Source organism: Cupressus sempervirens, chromosome 8 (assembly GCF_028749045.1).
Source record: "Cupressus sempervirens isolate cs-2001-9-10 chromosome 8, ASM2874904v1, whole genome shotgun sequence".
In the NCBI taxonomy this organism is placed as follows: domain Eukaryota; kingdom Viridiplantae; phylum Streptophyta; class Pinopsida; order Cupressales; family Cupressaceae; genus Cupressus; species Cupressus sempervirens.
In genome coordinates, this window is record NC_143125.1 from 106,461,882 (window position 1) to 106,479,149 (window position 17,268).

Genomic DNA, 17,268 nt, shown 5'->3' on the forward strand with positions numbered 1-17,268 from the left:
AGTCTCAAGATTTTGTTTCATATGTTTTAGGAGGATTTCAAATACTCTTTCGTGGTACGTTCTTATGATATATTTTCTTGTAAGAAGAATCTTGTTGCAGGTCCTATATTAGGTGGACTTTGATATGTTTTTGGCCAGGGCTGAGGACCAATATTAGAGACTTGAGGTAGCAGTGATAGACAATTTGATATGTGCAGTTATTGGCAGTTAAATCGGTTGCCTCGATTCAGAGGGATCACAAGTGGCAATATCAATCCAGCTGTTAAATCGATCTTGACCATGACAGAGCTCTATCTCTCTTTACATTCTTTTTTATTATATTAAGCTCAGTTTATCGTCTTTCTTGTTGTCTTGGTAGTAACGTTCATGTCTTTCAATGATTTGCATCATCATCATCATCATCCTCCCAACTCATACTTTCTTTTATATTGATAACTGCTAGTGTCGGTTTGTTAGTTTCTTATGTTTCTTCTTGTGGTGGCAATGAACAATTTAGTAACTACTGTCTCTTAGCAATGGGCATTGATTCTTTTTGGTATGCATTAATTGTTCGAAGAATTGTAGAATCTATCATAATCAAAGCTAATCATTTCGAAGGTCATGGAAGATGTTTGATAGTTTTTGGGCATAGCCTAGTCCAATTCATTGTTGTGTGCAAAATTATGTATTCCAGGAGCTCAAGAGAAGGTGCTCTGTATCTTGCGAAAAACCAAAAGTAGCAACTCAAAGCAATCTAATTGAAATACGATTCAACTAGGGAGAATTGGGTTGGAAGAGGTAGTAGGTGGTAGATCTATCACTTTCATCGAAGCATTCTTGATATGCCTCGAGCGAGATGCTTTGGTTTTAGATTGTTTGGTCGGAAGAGATGCCGATGTTTGAATTTGACAACGGTGATAATATGTTCTATGGTAATTAATCAAAGTAGTGGTGATTGCTGTTATAGAGGAGTCTGACAGTGGAATTCTAAACATTGATATTAATGATGCAACGTAGTGGAAGGGTTGAAAATATTTATTGGAGCTACTTGAACAAATCTTAGAATGACGACATTCAACTGCATTAAGTTGTAGAATGAATGGTAATGCCTTCTGACCATTATGTTTGAAGTGACCACTGCACCAGTTGGAATCATCCAATATCTTTTATGAGCTTCGACCACCACTCACATGGGCTTCTTTGTCTTGCTCACTCGTTTGATGATGTCGATTCCTTTATACTGCAATCATGAACAAGAGTTGTGGATTCCTTTATCCTTTATGTGTCTTCACGGACATGAGCTGTAGTCATGACGAGCTGAATATGTGGAAATCTCGGGGATTGGGGAGATGCGAGGAACTCTGAAGGGGATTGATGTTATTGCGAGGAACACATTACCATGGAGCATCACAAGATGAGAGGTCAGTTGCTCACCATTCTGATAAAAGGTGGATGCAGAATAGATTGACCTACAATTTTGCTTCACGATAGTTTCTTTAAGAAAGAAATACACTCTCTAGGAAAAGACTACGATAGATCGTATAGACTGGATCACTTTTGAGTTCTCAATTACTAGATCATCATATGAAAGGCACTTCATGTCAAAGAGATAAGTATCCCATAATTTTTGAAATTCTGTTATAGTCACAAATAGTGGTCACTTTTCAATATTTGTGAATATAAATAGCAATTGATTTTGAGCATTGATAGTCAATTCTATTAATATTCCTCTTGGATGCAACATGTAACAAGATAAGAATTATACTCCAGAGGGAGATTTAAGCTTCAGAGGGAGGCTTCATAATTTAGAGGGAGTGCTTCATAAATGGTTGTAATGCTTGTGGTATTTGTAAAATTTGAGACTTAAATGGAACTAACTCTTGTTTTTTATTATTATTTTTTAAATGCCTATTTTTATTCTTGTGTGAATGAGTAAGATTGTAAGAATAGCTATGGTAAATCTTTCCCTGTGGGAGTGATCATCATGTGGAGAGAATCCATGATGAGATGACGTAGAGGGAATCCGTGATGGGAGTTGGATGTCATGTTGAGTGATTCCATGACAATTCAAGTTGAGAGAGTCCATGATTAAAAGCTTAGCTATGATTCTTACAAGTCTATCATGTTGAGTGATTCCATGATTATGAGTAATTGTTATAGGTCTATCATGTTGAATGATTCCATGATTATTAACAATGCGTATATTGTTCTCTTAGAGGCATGTTGAGAGATTCCATGACAACATCATTATGAAAGCTAGTTGTGATTCTTGAAGGCTCTTCATGATTGAGTGATCCATGTGATTAGATTTTATCATTGACATTTAGGTTGCAGCATTGTGTGACTGTTCAGCTAAAGATCTTTCTCTAGCTAAGAGGGAGTGTTGGAATTTGTAGCTGCGATAGAGATCTTTATCTCTAGAAATATGGACATTATTATTGTTATGATGTTTGTAGCTCATTTCAAACTTTTTCCACCACACATGGGAAGTTGTTGCAGATGGCATGAGAGACTTACTGAGTGATCCCAATCCCTTCTTATTTTATATAAAATTCAACAAGTCTCTTATTCTTTGTCTAAGACCAATCTTCTTCCTCCTGAATTCTTTTGTGCCTTCTCGTGAGGTTGTTGCAAGTGTGGCAATTTTCAGTACATGTATGTGGGTTAACATTTGTAATGGTCTCCCTACTCCAACTTGACATCCCAAGGTTTTAAAAATGTGCCGTTATTTATGATGCAGTATTTAAGCAGTTTATTGTGAAATGCTATTTCAAGGGTGGCATTGGGATATACACCTAAATCAATAAGAAAACTTGTCAATTGATTGTCTATTAAATCAAATTTTAGTATCGTTAATGGTAAGTTTAATACTTTGAGAGAACTTCGGAACCTTAGAGCTTTCTGTGTAGGTCATTGATGATTTTAACAAGATGCATTAAAGAGCAATTGTAATCCACAACTCCTGTCCTCTAAGCAGTGCTAATTCATCTTGTAAATTGCAAAGAGGGCAGCCTTGTTTGATTCAAATGTTGCAGATATATTTTCTCAGGATGTTGAATGTTTCGATCCTAGGAATAGTGATGGATATATATTTTCCAATCTTTTTACCTAAAAGCATAATGGAATTATGGTGTAAGTAGCATGCAATTACTTTCTCATGTGCTTTGATATTTCCATCCTCGACAACATGATTGACATTTGTCTCTTCCAGTCTTCTTGCCTAATTGTGTATTCAGTTATGGAATACTTGCATTGCTATAATAATCTTCATAAGTTTCTTAACCAAACTTCACAATTGTCACAAGTTTAGTTATGCAGGCATTTCATCAAAGCATTGCATTCAACATTGTTTCATCGTATTTTCAGAATAATTACCACAGCGAAATTTTTCAACTCCAATTGCTGGGAACGATTCTTCTTTACAAAAATTATTGATTGATGTGCATTCAGTCAATAAATGCTAAATATATGCATTGCTGATGTAAAGAGTAACTTTCTGAATTTCCTTTTCAAACTGATAATTTCTAAGTAAATATAAAACATTAATAAATCTAAGTGCTCACCTTTGCTGTACTGTCCAATGAGTTTTCCTTTTCCGGTCAGCAACTGTTCATACATTGCAAAGTCACTTGAGGGCTGTATGACACTTCAAAGGTTTTATGACTCCCTTAATATTGGTACTCGTACAACAACTTATTAAACACTGCAATCCCTTTTCTAAATGCTGCACTAGCCTTAGAGACTATTAAAGGCTACAACAGATTCTATTATGGCTTTTATGTCTTCCAAATGAACACAACCTCTCTATTTGTGGTCATGCATTGGTACAACTGTAAGTGTGGTTGGCGCTGTACCAAAAGATCATCCTGTCAATGCCTGATACAACCACTAGACTTATAGAATCCACAATAGTTGGTTAAACCATGTTATGAATCCAGTGAAGGACACTGGTGCATTGCCAACAATCCCCTCAGCATTACTTGGTGCAGCCCGTGTCACTTACAGCGGAGATTCAAACAACTTTTTACAAGTGTGGTTTCCATTGACTCAATAGTTGATCTGTCAATGCTCGATACAGCCGCTAGACTTATAGAATCCATAGTAGGTGGTTAAACCATGCCACGAATCCTGTGAGGGATGCTGGCACACTGCCAACAACTCCTCTTTTTGGGTCATAATATGGTATAGTCGGGGTAAGTTAAATAAGAATATTTGACTTTCTCAATTCATTCACTTCTGCACACATTGCTCTTGTAATTTTTTGATCTTTTCGCTAGCACACACCACACAACAAATTGTGATATATATGGACTTGCGCGCACATGACAATATTTTAAATTTATTATTTGCAAATTCAATATATTTGTACCTAACAATTTTGTGAATTTGTCTTTTTGAACTAAGTTTTCGGTTCGGATTCTGGTACGGATGCGGGTTTGAGATTCGGGCTCAAAATTCGTCCAAATATTTTTTGGGTTGGGTTCAAATTTGTTTTGGGTTCTTTCGTACCAAAAGATATGTTTTTTAAAAAATATATGTGCGTGTGTGTGTGTATGCAACAACAAATAAGTCCATACACCACTCTGCTAATAGTAAAGCAACATAGGGAAATACACCACCATATCTATGTTTCAATATAATATAGTATTAATTGCTCATTTAGCCATACGTACAACATCATACACTTGCTTGGTTGCATGCATGGGACATATTTCCATATCAAGGGCCAGTTTGAAAATGAAAGGAATCATCAAAAGATAAGTGCGGTTATCTGAATTTTTTTATATTGGTTGGAGGATTTCTAACCATGCTAGATCAAAAGTTGAGATTTAGATTTTAAGCCCTGGATTCAAAGAATATATCATAGTTTTTAAAAAGAAAATCCTCTATAATTGTTAATTTGGACTTCAGTAATTGTCAATTTGGATTTCCTCTATAAGCAAGTTTTCATTTTCACTCACAAATATGCATAAATGACATATAAACCATATTTTTTGGCCTTTTCAGTGGTCACTTTTAGGGTCGGGAGGAGAATAAACCAAATAAGGAAAAAAAACACTTTAAAAAGTAAAACAATTTGTTTTGAGACCAAATTCAGCTCGGGTTCGGCTGCTGGGCAGCAAATTCTTCAAAATTCACTCAGAATTCTGCCTAGATTCCTCTGACAGAATTTGCAGCGAATCTGTGGCTCTCTAGGAGAATTTGACAAGGACCAGACTTTGGACAGAATTGAACCAGACTTTGAGGGTTGCTGGAGAGAATCTGGTAACTTAGTTTTTGAATGATAATCCATTTTAAATGATTTCTCGCACAATCTCTTTCAAATCTGCATCAATCTGTGCACCTGTGAACTCTGGATAAATCCACCAAGAATTTGCTGGGTAACTTCTCATCCATGAAACCAATATTGCCTTAGGGTTTTTGTTCTAGTGTAAGAACCCCAACAAGTTCTTACTTCCAACTTGGGCTTTTACTCAACATATTTACACAAACAATTGTCATGCATGCAATGCTCTGATACCACTGTAATGTCCATTGGACTCTATCCTCAGAACACTGATTTCAACCCTTAGGAATTTGTCAAACACTTGCCAAACAAAACGTTAAATTTGTAAGTTGGTGATTCATTTTGGTATTTTCAATGAAGATGATTACAATATCAATATGCATTCAATGGACTCAAATTAATGTATGCAAATGCCTGAATTGAGATAATGATGTAACACAGGGTGTATATATATAATGCAATAAGATCACTGTTGTGTACCAACAGCCAAAGGGCAAATACTTGGCAACACCTACAGAAAAGAGGTACTTCAAACAATTCATATGCAACTCCAAACTCTTATATTGCAGCTTTTAGACTGATCATGATGACTGAAAAATGCATAGGCATTATTACAAATAGTTGGAAAGCAATACTTGCATATTCAAATTTCAATGTCAATGACTGCAGTTCTGCACACCGCCATGACTGCAAATTCTGTAAGTGCGAACGAGTAAGCAAAGTCCCAAATAAATATTCTCCAATCTTATGCCTTCTGCACTTGACCAAGTTTAATCGCTGATAACCTTCACCAAAACTTCTTGTAACTTCACACTTGAACACTTGATGTCCAAAAGGTTAATTCGGATGCAAATTAACCTCACATTGAAAGCATGGGTTGCTGTCTAGCATTAAGTAATTCCAAGGTTTTTTGTCCTTAAAAAACCAGTCACTAATCTCTAGAAACAATGGAGAAATAGCACAAAATATATATTGGTGAATGCATAGATGTACTACTGGCAGAGCACTTACTGAGTTGCAAATATTTGGCGAGTTTTCTATCCTGGCGAATTTTTATGACTTTTATTAGCACCAAAAACTCGTTGAATTTTCGCCAAATACTTGAGGAGTACTTGCCCAGTATTTGCCCAAAACTCGGTCACAATTTTATAACAACACCTGAAGGCAAAAAACAGCCCAAATTAATTTCATTTATCATTTCTTCACTTGTATTTTGCTGAGAGAGGGAAACTAAGCTTCCAAACACTTGCAAACTGATTCCCATTGATTTGAAGCGGATTTGAGGTAGTTTTTGAAGAGGATGATATCAATGTTTTAGAGAGGTAGACTATGGAGGAGGGGGGAGGATTTGGTTTTACATTGGATGACATTACGTCGAATGAAGAGTCGTTGCTAGTGCTAGAAGAAGCTAGAGGTAGAGCTACATCCAGGATGGACGACGAGAAACAAACTGAGTCATATATACTGAGTGAGGAGGCACAATCATGACCAATGCAAACTTCTAGGACTAGACCCTCTAGTTCTACCTCTCCCTTAGATTTTACTAGAGATGGGAAGAGGAAGATATAATTGTAGTGATGTATTTACTTTTATTCTTACATAAACTATTTACTATTTTGCTACGAGAATTCAATTTCGTACCCACTTTGCATTTAAATATATCTAGAATAAGGTTGTTTCTTTTGTGTTCTCATTTATTGAATCATTAAATGCATCTTCTCATTGAACTTTGCAAATGTCATGTCCCCTCTTTAGTCTGACTAGCAGTGTTATGTGAGTTAGCCTATCATGGGGGTCTTGTAGGCTAGCGGTTGTGGATAGAGACTCACACATGATAGTCAGTGACTGGGCTCGACTTTACAGGCAGTTGGGAGCCAGTTGGGTGCAGTTCCTTGATTTTAGGGAGTATCCCTACATTTTAGGATGATGTGGCAATTTCCAGATGTGAGGTTCCACGGGACCATTCCATGGTTTCAGTTTCAGGATGACAGGGTGTGTTCCCTAGTTTCTAGGGGCATCCCTAGATTATAGGGAACGAACTGCTAGTTGATCCATCTCATCTGGTATCAGTCACAGACAGGTGACATGGTCAGTTTTACATTTATTTGGTTGGTTTTGGCTTTCAGAGGCAAAATGGGGAATATTTCAATATATTAAAATATTTCCTAAGTTAGCATTTAAATAATTTATAATAAGGCTATTTACATAGCCATTTCAGAGTAATAAGGGGAATATGGCTTCGTTTTGTTAGATGTGCCCTTGTGTTATAGCTCGTTGGAAAGGTCTTGAATAATTATAAACTATTTTCACTATCTAGGGACTTTTTGGTGCTTTGAGTTATGACATTTTAATAAAGTAATGTTTTTTCTATAGCTTGGATGCCTTTATTTGGGAAAATGTTATTTTATTATAAAGTGCAAAGTGTAATTCTCATTTAGGGTTCGATTTGCACTTGGGACGAGTTATAAGGAGATGAAGACCTAATTGTTCATTATCTTTTGACATTTGAAGCTTATGATATTTGGAATTGCTCCGGGAGAGCGATTTTGTGGCTTGGGATGAAACCCTCAAGTTTGGATTGTTGGGATGCAAACCTCAACAAGTCTTTGGGTGATTGAATTCTGAGATATTGGTAACAGTGAGATTAGAGGAGCAATCGATTTCTTTCTAGACAACTTTGCATTTGTGGGAGATCCATTTTCAGCTAGGCGGCCATTATTTGCAGCTGAGGCATCGGTATTTGAGGCAGCAATCAACATTGACAATCTTTCTATTTGAATGCAGAAATTTGATTATTCCTCGTACGGTTTGAGGCATTTCCAGATTGTCGAGTATTTTCAATAATGAATGTTGTTTATTATATGTAGTTCAGATTGTTTGTTAGTTATCTTTTATTTTTGCATATATCTTCAAAAATCAAAAAACAATTGAAAAACCAGCAAGAAAACAAAAAATTCAGAATTGAGCAAAGTCTTCCAGAGATGCCAAAGTTCCAAACACTAGCCAAAGACTCAAATTGTGAAACAAACAAAAATTTCCAAGACCTCCGGTATTGGGGATCTTTCAGCAAAAAAAACACATTTCTAATTAAATTTAAGCAATTTGTTGAGGTCTTGAGATTTTTGCAGATTATTTGCCGAAAACTAGCCAAGTTCTTCCTGATTTTTTAAAAAAAGCCTTGGCAAGTTTTTTGGCTTTGGTGAGTTTTCCAACTATGGGTGAATGCTTGTACTTTTAGCAATGTGGGATAAAACATTCTTTACTTTAATTCCTCCTTATGAAATAGCTTCTCGAACAAGCTAAAATAACTTAAGTGACTTTATATTATAACTTTATTATAGTCACTTCACAATTCAATTAATGATATGTGCTTAATAATTAATGTTTTTTAAAGTATAACTTTAATAATATTTATAATTTATTACTACATTATCAATCATCGAAAATCAATTCTGACTTCGCTAGGAGGTAGCCCATTGTATTTATTGCTAACCAAGGTGCCTTACTAAAAATAGTGAGGGGCCATCTCTTTCAACCTGTGATTTACTATAATTAGTAAATCCTTGAATATTTGATCAAAGTTCAAACAAAGGAGGCCAAAGGTCATCATTGCAAGTGAGGCCAGTCTAGTTGCCATGCCAAATTTAGAAATGGTTAATAATTGACTTACTATAAATAGTAAGTGTACCAAACTGAGCCAAAGGAAGAGCTTCCTCACTCTTCTGTACTCCAGAAGGGAAAGAGCTTCCGGTACTCTAGAAGGGAGAATCCTCTAACCATTTGTCTTAGCTTACGAGGGCCAATGATAGGCTAATCCAAACAAACATTGATGCTCATGAAAATGATCTAGCCCGAATTGTTGGACAATAGTTTAGACTCCCAAAGAGGGCTTCTCCAAAATGATTAGCCAAGCATTGAGTCACCACATACTCCTTTGAGAACCCCTCTTGAAAATTTCTGTAATTTTTATATTATAAAATCACTTTTTAAATAATTGCTCTTTTTTGCTTCGTAAAATTGAAGTTTTGGTGGCACGTAAAGTTGCATTACAAAAATAAAAAATTCAACTTTAAAATCACAACCAATCCAATAAAAGTTGTCTTAAAAACATGATGTAGACAACTTCATTTAATTAATTAGATTACTTCCTTCACTAAAACTTGGCTGAAAATGGTTACATTACAATTGCATCCTACTAGCTCAACCAAAGTTTATTTGTTCCATGTCTCTAGATTCTAGAATGTGTAGAAAAGGAGCTACCCCAACGATGGGATTAGAATCTACAAAAATCCTTTGTTTTGAACCAACAAATGTAGTTAGTTATCTTAAGATTTGAGTATTTTGTGAACCTACCATTGTAAGTTATATATGCTAACCATAACAGATTTTGTTGCGCTGACATCTAATTTTTAGCTATTCCTGATAAGGAGTTAATGTCAACTGGGAAAACTGCACCTTAAGCTTGCTAAATTGGATCAATTATAATTGTTGAAGATGATTCATATTGATAAATTGGGAATCTAATTCTACATGTTTTGTTGTGAAACTTTTTCAAAAGATTTCCTCTGTTATTTTTTGATTACAATTTACAGTAACTTATACTTCTCTATAAATCACTCTGCTGCTTGTAAGTCATAGAGATTGTTATGTACAGATTATAGACACTTCTATACTTTTTTCAGTTTTCACAAAGGAGCAAGAAAGTTTTCTTTGAAGAAACTTGTTGAATTATAAATTTACAGTAATACTTCTATTTATATTTACGATTGGTGAATTTGACAAACCTTACTTGTTATTTATTTTCATTTATCTCTATGCATAATGCAATTTATCTTGCATGGATCACCAAGCCTTATGAATGGCAGAATGATAACTGAAGATGCTACAGAATGTCCTCTTGTTGAAAGGAGTTGTCATTTCCAATTCCAATGAAGGATTATATCAAATTCTTTTCATCAGTTTAAGTTGGTTTTTATGCAAAGAAGTATACATTGAATATTGTTGAAATGATTTCTAGAGATGCAGGTTTTACAATTTTACTTGACCAGTGTACAAATTTTTTATTTTCCGGGTGGCAGGTTGTTGGTTGCCTAGTTGAGTACAATGAAAAGGTGCTGCTTTGCAAGCGGAAGATACAACCATCCTATGGCCTTTGGTATGATACTTTGTGAACACTATATTTAAGTATACAGAGATAGGAGTAAATTAGCTATACATCGAGTTTCAACCAAATTTGAGGATATTGGATATGCACGTGCATAAGATTATATACTTGTCCTTGAGTGGTTTTTGGGGGACCAAAGAATTTTGGAGCATTTTACCAAATATGAATAAGCTTATGTAAGTTGCCAAACTATACACAAATGTCTTGTCATACTCAGACAAGTAAAATTACACTTCGGCGTCTGGAAATACTGATATTTGAATCAATTTTAAAACTAATTGGCATTTGAATTGATTTGTAAACAAACTTATTACTGTTTATTGTAACCCAATGCATTGGTGGATGTGCAAATTTAGGAGTTAATAGCAATAGATAAGGTTATTAACCTTGCATATTTTTCTTTTACTCAACAATTTTTTTGTGAAAAATAATCCTTTTATATTTATCTTTGTTTTTTGAAGTTATCTAAAATGCATTTGAAGTGTTGTATTGTTATTGTTAACTACTTTTAATCGTCAATTAGTCTTTGTCCTGAATTTTCGAACAAAATGGTCTCAAATGCAACAGATTTACAATTGATACATGATAGAGATGCCTCTAATTATCTGGATATGAAATATGCTGCTTTTCTCCTCACCAGAGAATCATATGAGTAGGATGAGTGATGATTTTACCCCTTTGATACATTATAATTTGTTCTTCATTGATAAATATGCACCATCCTCTGTTGACATATTAAACCAACAATAAAATGCTAATTTCCCTAAAGACCAATTCTTAAGGCTTATCTAATGTTTAATGAAGCCTTAATTAATTGTTCATTTGTGCGTTATTTTTTAATTTAAGTTTATGATACAATCTATATTACATAAAATTTTGGAAACACAAAATGAAAACAAAAAAGAATGGATGCAGATATGAACTGTATTTATGAAATTAGAAAATGCTCATACAAACGACTATTAAGATATTATCTCCTTAGTTAAATACTTTCTATAATGGTCAACTACTTGTCTGTAGTCCGTCTTTCAGTCTATATAGGAATGTTTCCTATCCTGTCTCTTTTGTCTTTAGTCCAGATAGGAATGTTTCCTATCCTGTCTTCAGTTTTGTTTCTAATTTCGTCTTTAGTCTATATTGTTTCTTTTAGAAACAACATCCTTGTAATTCTTTATAAGGAACACATTTGTTCCTCTGTTAATCAATCAATTATCTAGAAATCTGTTAATCTGCCACTTCTTGAATCTTGTAACATGGTATCAGAGCCAATGTTTCAAATTTATTCAAAAAATTTATAATTTCTATTGAAATTATTTGTTAAGATTTTTTGGAATTATTTATGATCTTTAACAAAAACCTGTCTAGGGTTTTTGTTTTTTGTATCATCTGTTTGAATCAAGGGTCTACAAATTGACTCAAAATCGCAATTTTGTTTGGGTCAATTTTTTGGCTACCAAACCATGATTTCTGGGCGTGATTTTTGGGTTTGAGTTTCTTCCATACCTGTGGGTTCTCTCTGTGTATGGTCGGCCTACATCTGCCATTCAACGTCATCCAAATCTTCAAAATCCGCACTACAATTCTGCGATTTTTAGGTCCGACGTTTGCCGGTTTATGGTCGTGTTTTTTACCCGTTCATGTGACTTCCAGGCGTCGGTATTCTGAGTTTCTTTGCGTTTTTTTTCTGCCTCCATCGTGCCGTGATCTCCTTCCAGCACTAGTCAACTGTAAAACCACCATTTTTTGCTCAGTCGACCTTCAAAGCTGACGGCTAGGGTTTTACCCGAAACCCTACTTTTTGGGTCCGGACAAATTTTTTGTTTGCAAATTTGTGGTGTGTTTTTCGAGACCTTATTTGGGTCTTCGTTAGAATTTTCTGGGTATCTTGTTTTCTGTGCCTTGATTTTCGGGACAGTGGATTTCCATTGTGATTGCAGATTCCTTTTGGGTTTTTTAAGCTCTCTTTTGGATCACTCTCTGATTCTTTTGGGTTTTCCGTATTTTTGCCTTGAAATCTGTGCCTGTTGAATTTCAGTCTTGAAGTTTGTACTTGAATTCTTCGAAATGGCATCTTTGACTAATATGATGTTGGAGGGTAGTCTATGATTCAATGGCCACAATTATAACCACTGGAAGCAGCGCATGTTAACCATCTTCAAGTATCGTCATTTGGATGAGCTTGTTCTAGGCACAGAGACTCGTCCGACCTCCAACCAAGCAGAATAGGACAAGTTTGATGATCGCAATCGAGAGTGTTATGCTTCTCAAGCTCTTTGTTATCGATGATTAGCTACCACAGATTCCTTCTGGCAAGTTAGCTACAGAAATATGGAAATATTTGAAGGAGCTGCAGGAAACAACAACACAAGTTGTCAAGCTTCCTGATCAAGGCGAAGCTGCATTTTTTGCCTTCTGAATCTGTTTCTGTTTTTTTGGCTTTGTTGATTTTCTCCTTAAAAATCATTTCATGTTGTTTGTAATATGCAAGGTTGTGTGAGATTCTGGGTTTTACCGTTTTTTCCACAAAAACGAAGTTTTGTAATTGCAATTTGTTTTGAGTCATAGCACTCTTCTAGCAAAGCTTCTTGGTTTCAGCATTCTGTAGATCCAGGGAGGGTCTCAGTTATCTCGGAAAGTTCTGACATCCGTATATTGACCATTAAGAGAGGGTATTAAGATATTATCTCCTTAGTTAAATACTTTCTATAATGGTCAACTACTTGTCTGTAGTCCGTCTTTCAGTCTAGATAGGAATGTTTCCTATCCTATCTCTTTTGTCTTCAGTCCAGATAGGAATGTTTCCTATCTTGTCTTAAGTTTTGTTTCTAATTTCATCTTCAGTCTACGTCGTTTCTTTTAGAAACAACGTCCTTGTAATTCTTTATAAGGAACACATTTATTCCTTTGTTAATCAATCAATCATCTAGAAATCCGTTAATCTGCCAATTCTTGAATCTTGTAACAACGACAATGGCTTTTTGGATTTGAATTTTTTTAATCATTGCAAGTTTCTGTTGTCTAAATTGCACAGTTCTGCAACAACATGAAAAAAATGGTAATTGTAATTGAAATGGTTTTAATGATTGCGGATACAATTTGCCTTCATGTCACTTTGTTATAGTTTAGAAGTCTCATAATGCTTTGTGCCTTAGACCTTCAAAGATGACCAATACCCTACAATGAAGTATTCTTATCCTATGGATTGCAGCTTGCATTGATTAATTCTTTCACTACTTTTCTCCTTCTCAGAGAGGACACTAGCATTTGATGACATCATTTAATTTCTTCAACATTCTGATCCACTAATAACCAGTGAGACTATAGGGTTTTTTCTATGCTGATGGTAAAAACGTGGCTGTTCTTTAAGATAAACCATAAATGATATGCTCATTTCAGCAACTTGGTGCTTCAAGTGTGAACAATCAAACAACAATTGCTGGTGTCACGAAGGATTATTTAACTAAAGGTTGGGGCTCATAAATTGTCATTCAAAATATTTATAATGATCACAGGTACATTTTCTTTCATGTCACTTTGTTACATTTTAGAAGTCTTATTATGCTTTGTGCATTAGACCTTCAAAAATGGTCAATACCTTACAACGAAGTATTCTTATCCCAAGTATTTCAGCTTGCATTGATTAGTTCTTTCACTTCTTTTCTCCTTCTCAGAGAGGACTGCATAGAATTTTATGACATGATTTAATTTCTTCAACATTCTGATCCACTAATAACAATTGAGGCTGTAGGGTTTTTTCTTTTTTGATGGTAAAAATGTGGCTGTTGTTCTCTTTTTAAATAACCATAAACGCTATGCTCATTTCAGCAACTTGGTGCTTCAAGTGTAAACAAACAAACAACAATTGCTGGTTTCACGAAAGAATATTTAGCTAGATGGTGGCTCATATTGTTTGAGGTTGTAATGTTTTTCCTATGATAATGGTAAAAATATTACTATTCTTCTCCTTAACGTCTCATCCTCAATTGTTGGAGAAAAACTGTTGATGATATGCTCATTTCAGGAACTTTGTGTTCCATTATTTAGAATCAAATAATTTCCAAGAATTCATTGTTCTAAATTGCCTAATATTGGACTGTTACAGGACCCTTCCAGCAGGCTTTCTTGAAGTGGGGGAATCTGCGGTAGGAGGAGCAGTTCGAGAAACACTGGAGGAAGCATGCGCAGAAGTTGAAGTTGTCTCACCATTTGCTCAACTTGACATTCCCTTTATTGGACAAGTGAGGAAGCTTCCATTTTTGTAGAGTTATTTAGTGTTGCATATTATATATTTTCCTACACCTTTCTGTTTTGTACCTTTCTTTATTAGCCATAAACTTGCTTTTGTGTTTCTTATGCAGCACAGAGCTATGTTATTTTTCGAGCTCAATTCAAGATACCTAACTTTTCTCCAGGCCCAGAATCTTTAGAGTGTGCATTGTTCAGCTTGGATGAAATACCATTTGGCTCCTTAGCATTTTCGTCAGTACATGTGACATTGAAAATGGTGAGTATGTTTTAATGTTTCTGCCTTGCATGTGACATTGACATTTTTCTGGCTGCATTAATTACTTTACTAGAAAATCATGCAAATATTGAGCAAAGATCATAGACTTATGGTAGGGAATATAGGGAATATAGGGAATATATATATATATCAAAATAAACAAGGAGTTTGCATCTAGGTATATTTGCAGCAGCCCCACACTATCTCAGCTGAATTAAGAACTGGAGTATGTCCATCAGAGCTTAAACCCATGTCATGATTATGACATTTGTTCTTATCACCACACCATGGGCACTATATGGATAGGAGATTGATATTAAACAGCAATGCTGATATTTACCTACGTGCAGTGTGAAAAATCAATTCCAAAAAGAGGCTTGAATATCTTTATAACTTGCAAAACATATTTGAAGAAATTCTTGCAAGTTCTAAATATATGGTCAGGATTATTTTGGGAAAAAGAAAACATGTTTGACAAGGTTTGTCAAGGTTTAACTACATAAGTAAAGGAGTTAGTTCAGATGTTCAAGTTTGTAAGTCTAGTTATTTTGAAGCATAAAATTGAAAAGGTTTGTTGCATGGTCTGTAAATTAATTGGAAACTAGTTTTTATTGTAATTTTAGTGGTAGCCTATTAAACTTCTGTATTTTTTTCAACGTTTCCTTTCATTTTTACTATTTCTTCAACTACACTTATCCTTTTGATTGTCAATCTGCAGTATGTTGAAGATGTTAAGGCTGGTAAATTTTGCTTCCACTATTGCACAATTGAAAGGAGGTATGCTTTCTAAAACTTGGTTGCTATGATTATGGAGTGTAATTGCTTTAATGGTGTTTTAGGAAAGTTCAATGGTAGATAACAAGCATTTTGAGCATTAGTTGTCTTTCTTTATGGGAGATTGATTTTTTGTTAGAGTAAATATAATTTACTCTAGCTCAAGTTTAACTTAGGTAGATACAAGTTGTCATTTAATATTTTCTATGTGCATTGTAATCTGCACCCAGGTAGTTGTCTTTACCTACCCTACCCTTGTAAATGACTGGGACATGTCTCATTCAGTGCCCTTCAGTTTCTTTTGCCTTGCCTCTATAAGTAGATTGTTGTACTCATTGTAAATCATCCATTGATTAATCAATGAACATTCTTTTTTGGCTTCATCCCGTGGTCGTATTCTCTTGGTGAGATCTTGAAGGCTGCAGCTTATGTCTCATTCAGTGCCCTTCAGTTTCTTTTGCCTTGCCTCTATAAGTACATTGTTGTACTCATTGTAAATCATCCATTGATTAATCAATGGACATTCTTTTTTGGCTTCATCCTGTGGTCATATTCTCTTGGTGAGATCTTGAAGGCTGCAGCTTGTAGTCTCATGTTTGCATCCTTGCAAATGACTGGGACACGTCTCATTCAGTGCCCTTCATTTTCTTTTGCCTTTCCTTTATAAGTAGATTGTTGTACTCATTATAAATCATCCATTTACTAATCAATCAACATTCTTTCTTGGCTTCATCCTGTGGTGGACTTCTCTTGGCGAGATCTTCAAGGCTGCAGCTTTTAGTCTCCTGTTTGCATCTACACAGTATCAGAGAAGTCCCAGTGAGTTTTTGTCCAAGAATATGAGGAACTAAGGAGATTGTGGCATCAATCTGTGCCCTGATTGTTATGCTACAGATATTTTGGTGAATCTGACATAATTCTGAAAGTGCATTTGATTTGCCTCAATCTAGCCTTATTTTGCGGATTTTGTTCCATCCAACATTTTGCAAATATCATCGAATTTGGAATTTCATCAAAATTGTATTTTGCCTCTTTATTGATTGTTTTCTGTTTTGTCAACAGTGATAAATTTCATTGGCAGTTTCGTTCTGTTTGCCAATCAGAGAGGCCTGCATTCATCAGTCATAGGGATCACGCTTTGTGTTAGGCAATTTGATGCCTTCATTGGCCCTTGAAGATCTCCCTGCAAGTTATCACCGTTTCATTTCCTGTTTATCTTTTAATCTCAGATGGATTGGTTACTGCTTCCGAGTGTTCTGTCTTTTGACAGAGACATGCCCATTTATGTGAACTGACACCATCATCACTTGTGGTCAGCTTACCTATTTTTCCTGGTGACAGTTGAATTCAAGTGTTCGGTTTTTGATCAGGCATTCAATCATTGACCAGCAATACCAACTTTCATTTTGCAACAACTTATTACTTAGAGTTGCCTTTTTTGTTTTGCAGAGACCAGCCCAATCTTTCACTAGTGATAGATATATCCCTGGCAGCGATCAACATTATTTTTGAAAGGTGATGCGTACCATATTCCTTTAGTCCTTTTTTTAAAGTTTTGCA

At 35.2% G+C, this 17,268-nt stretch overlaps 1 protein-coding gene across 1 annotated transcript in view; it reads left to right on the forward strand.

Moving 5' to 3' along the window:
• Positions 1–17,268, forward strand: part of NUDX23 (nudix hydrolase homolog 23) — a 64,841-nt gene that overhangs the window by 18,334 nt on the left and 29,239 nt on the right. Inside the window, exons 3-6 of the mRNA XM_089796892.1 lie at positions 10,345–10,421; positions 14,533–14,668; positions 14,794–14,934; positions 15,653–15,711. Coding sequence (XP_089653018.1) covers positions 10,345–10,421; positions 14,533–14,668; positions 14,794–14,934; positions 15,653–15,711 — 413 coding nt within the window. The remainder of the gene's footprint in view (positions 1–10,344; positions 10,422–14,532; positions 14,669–14,793; positions 14,935–15,652; positions 15,712–17,268) is intronic.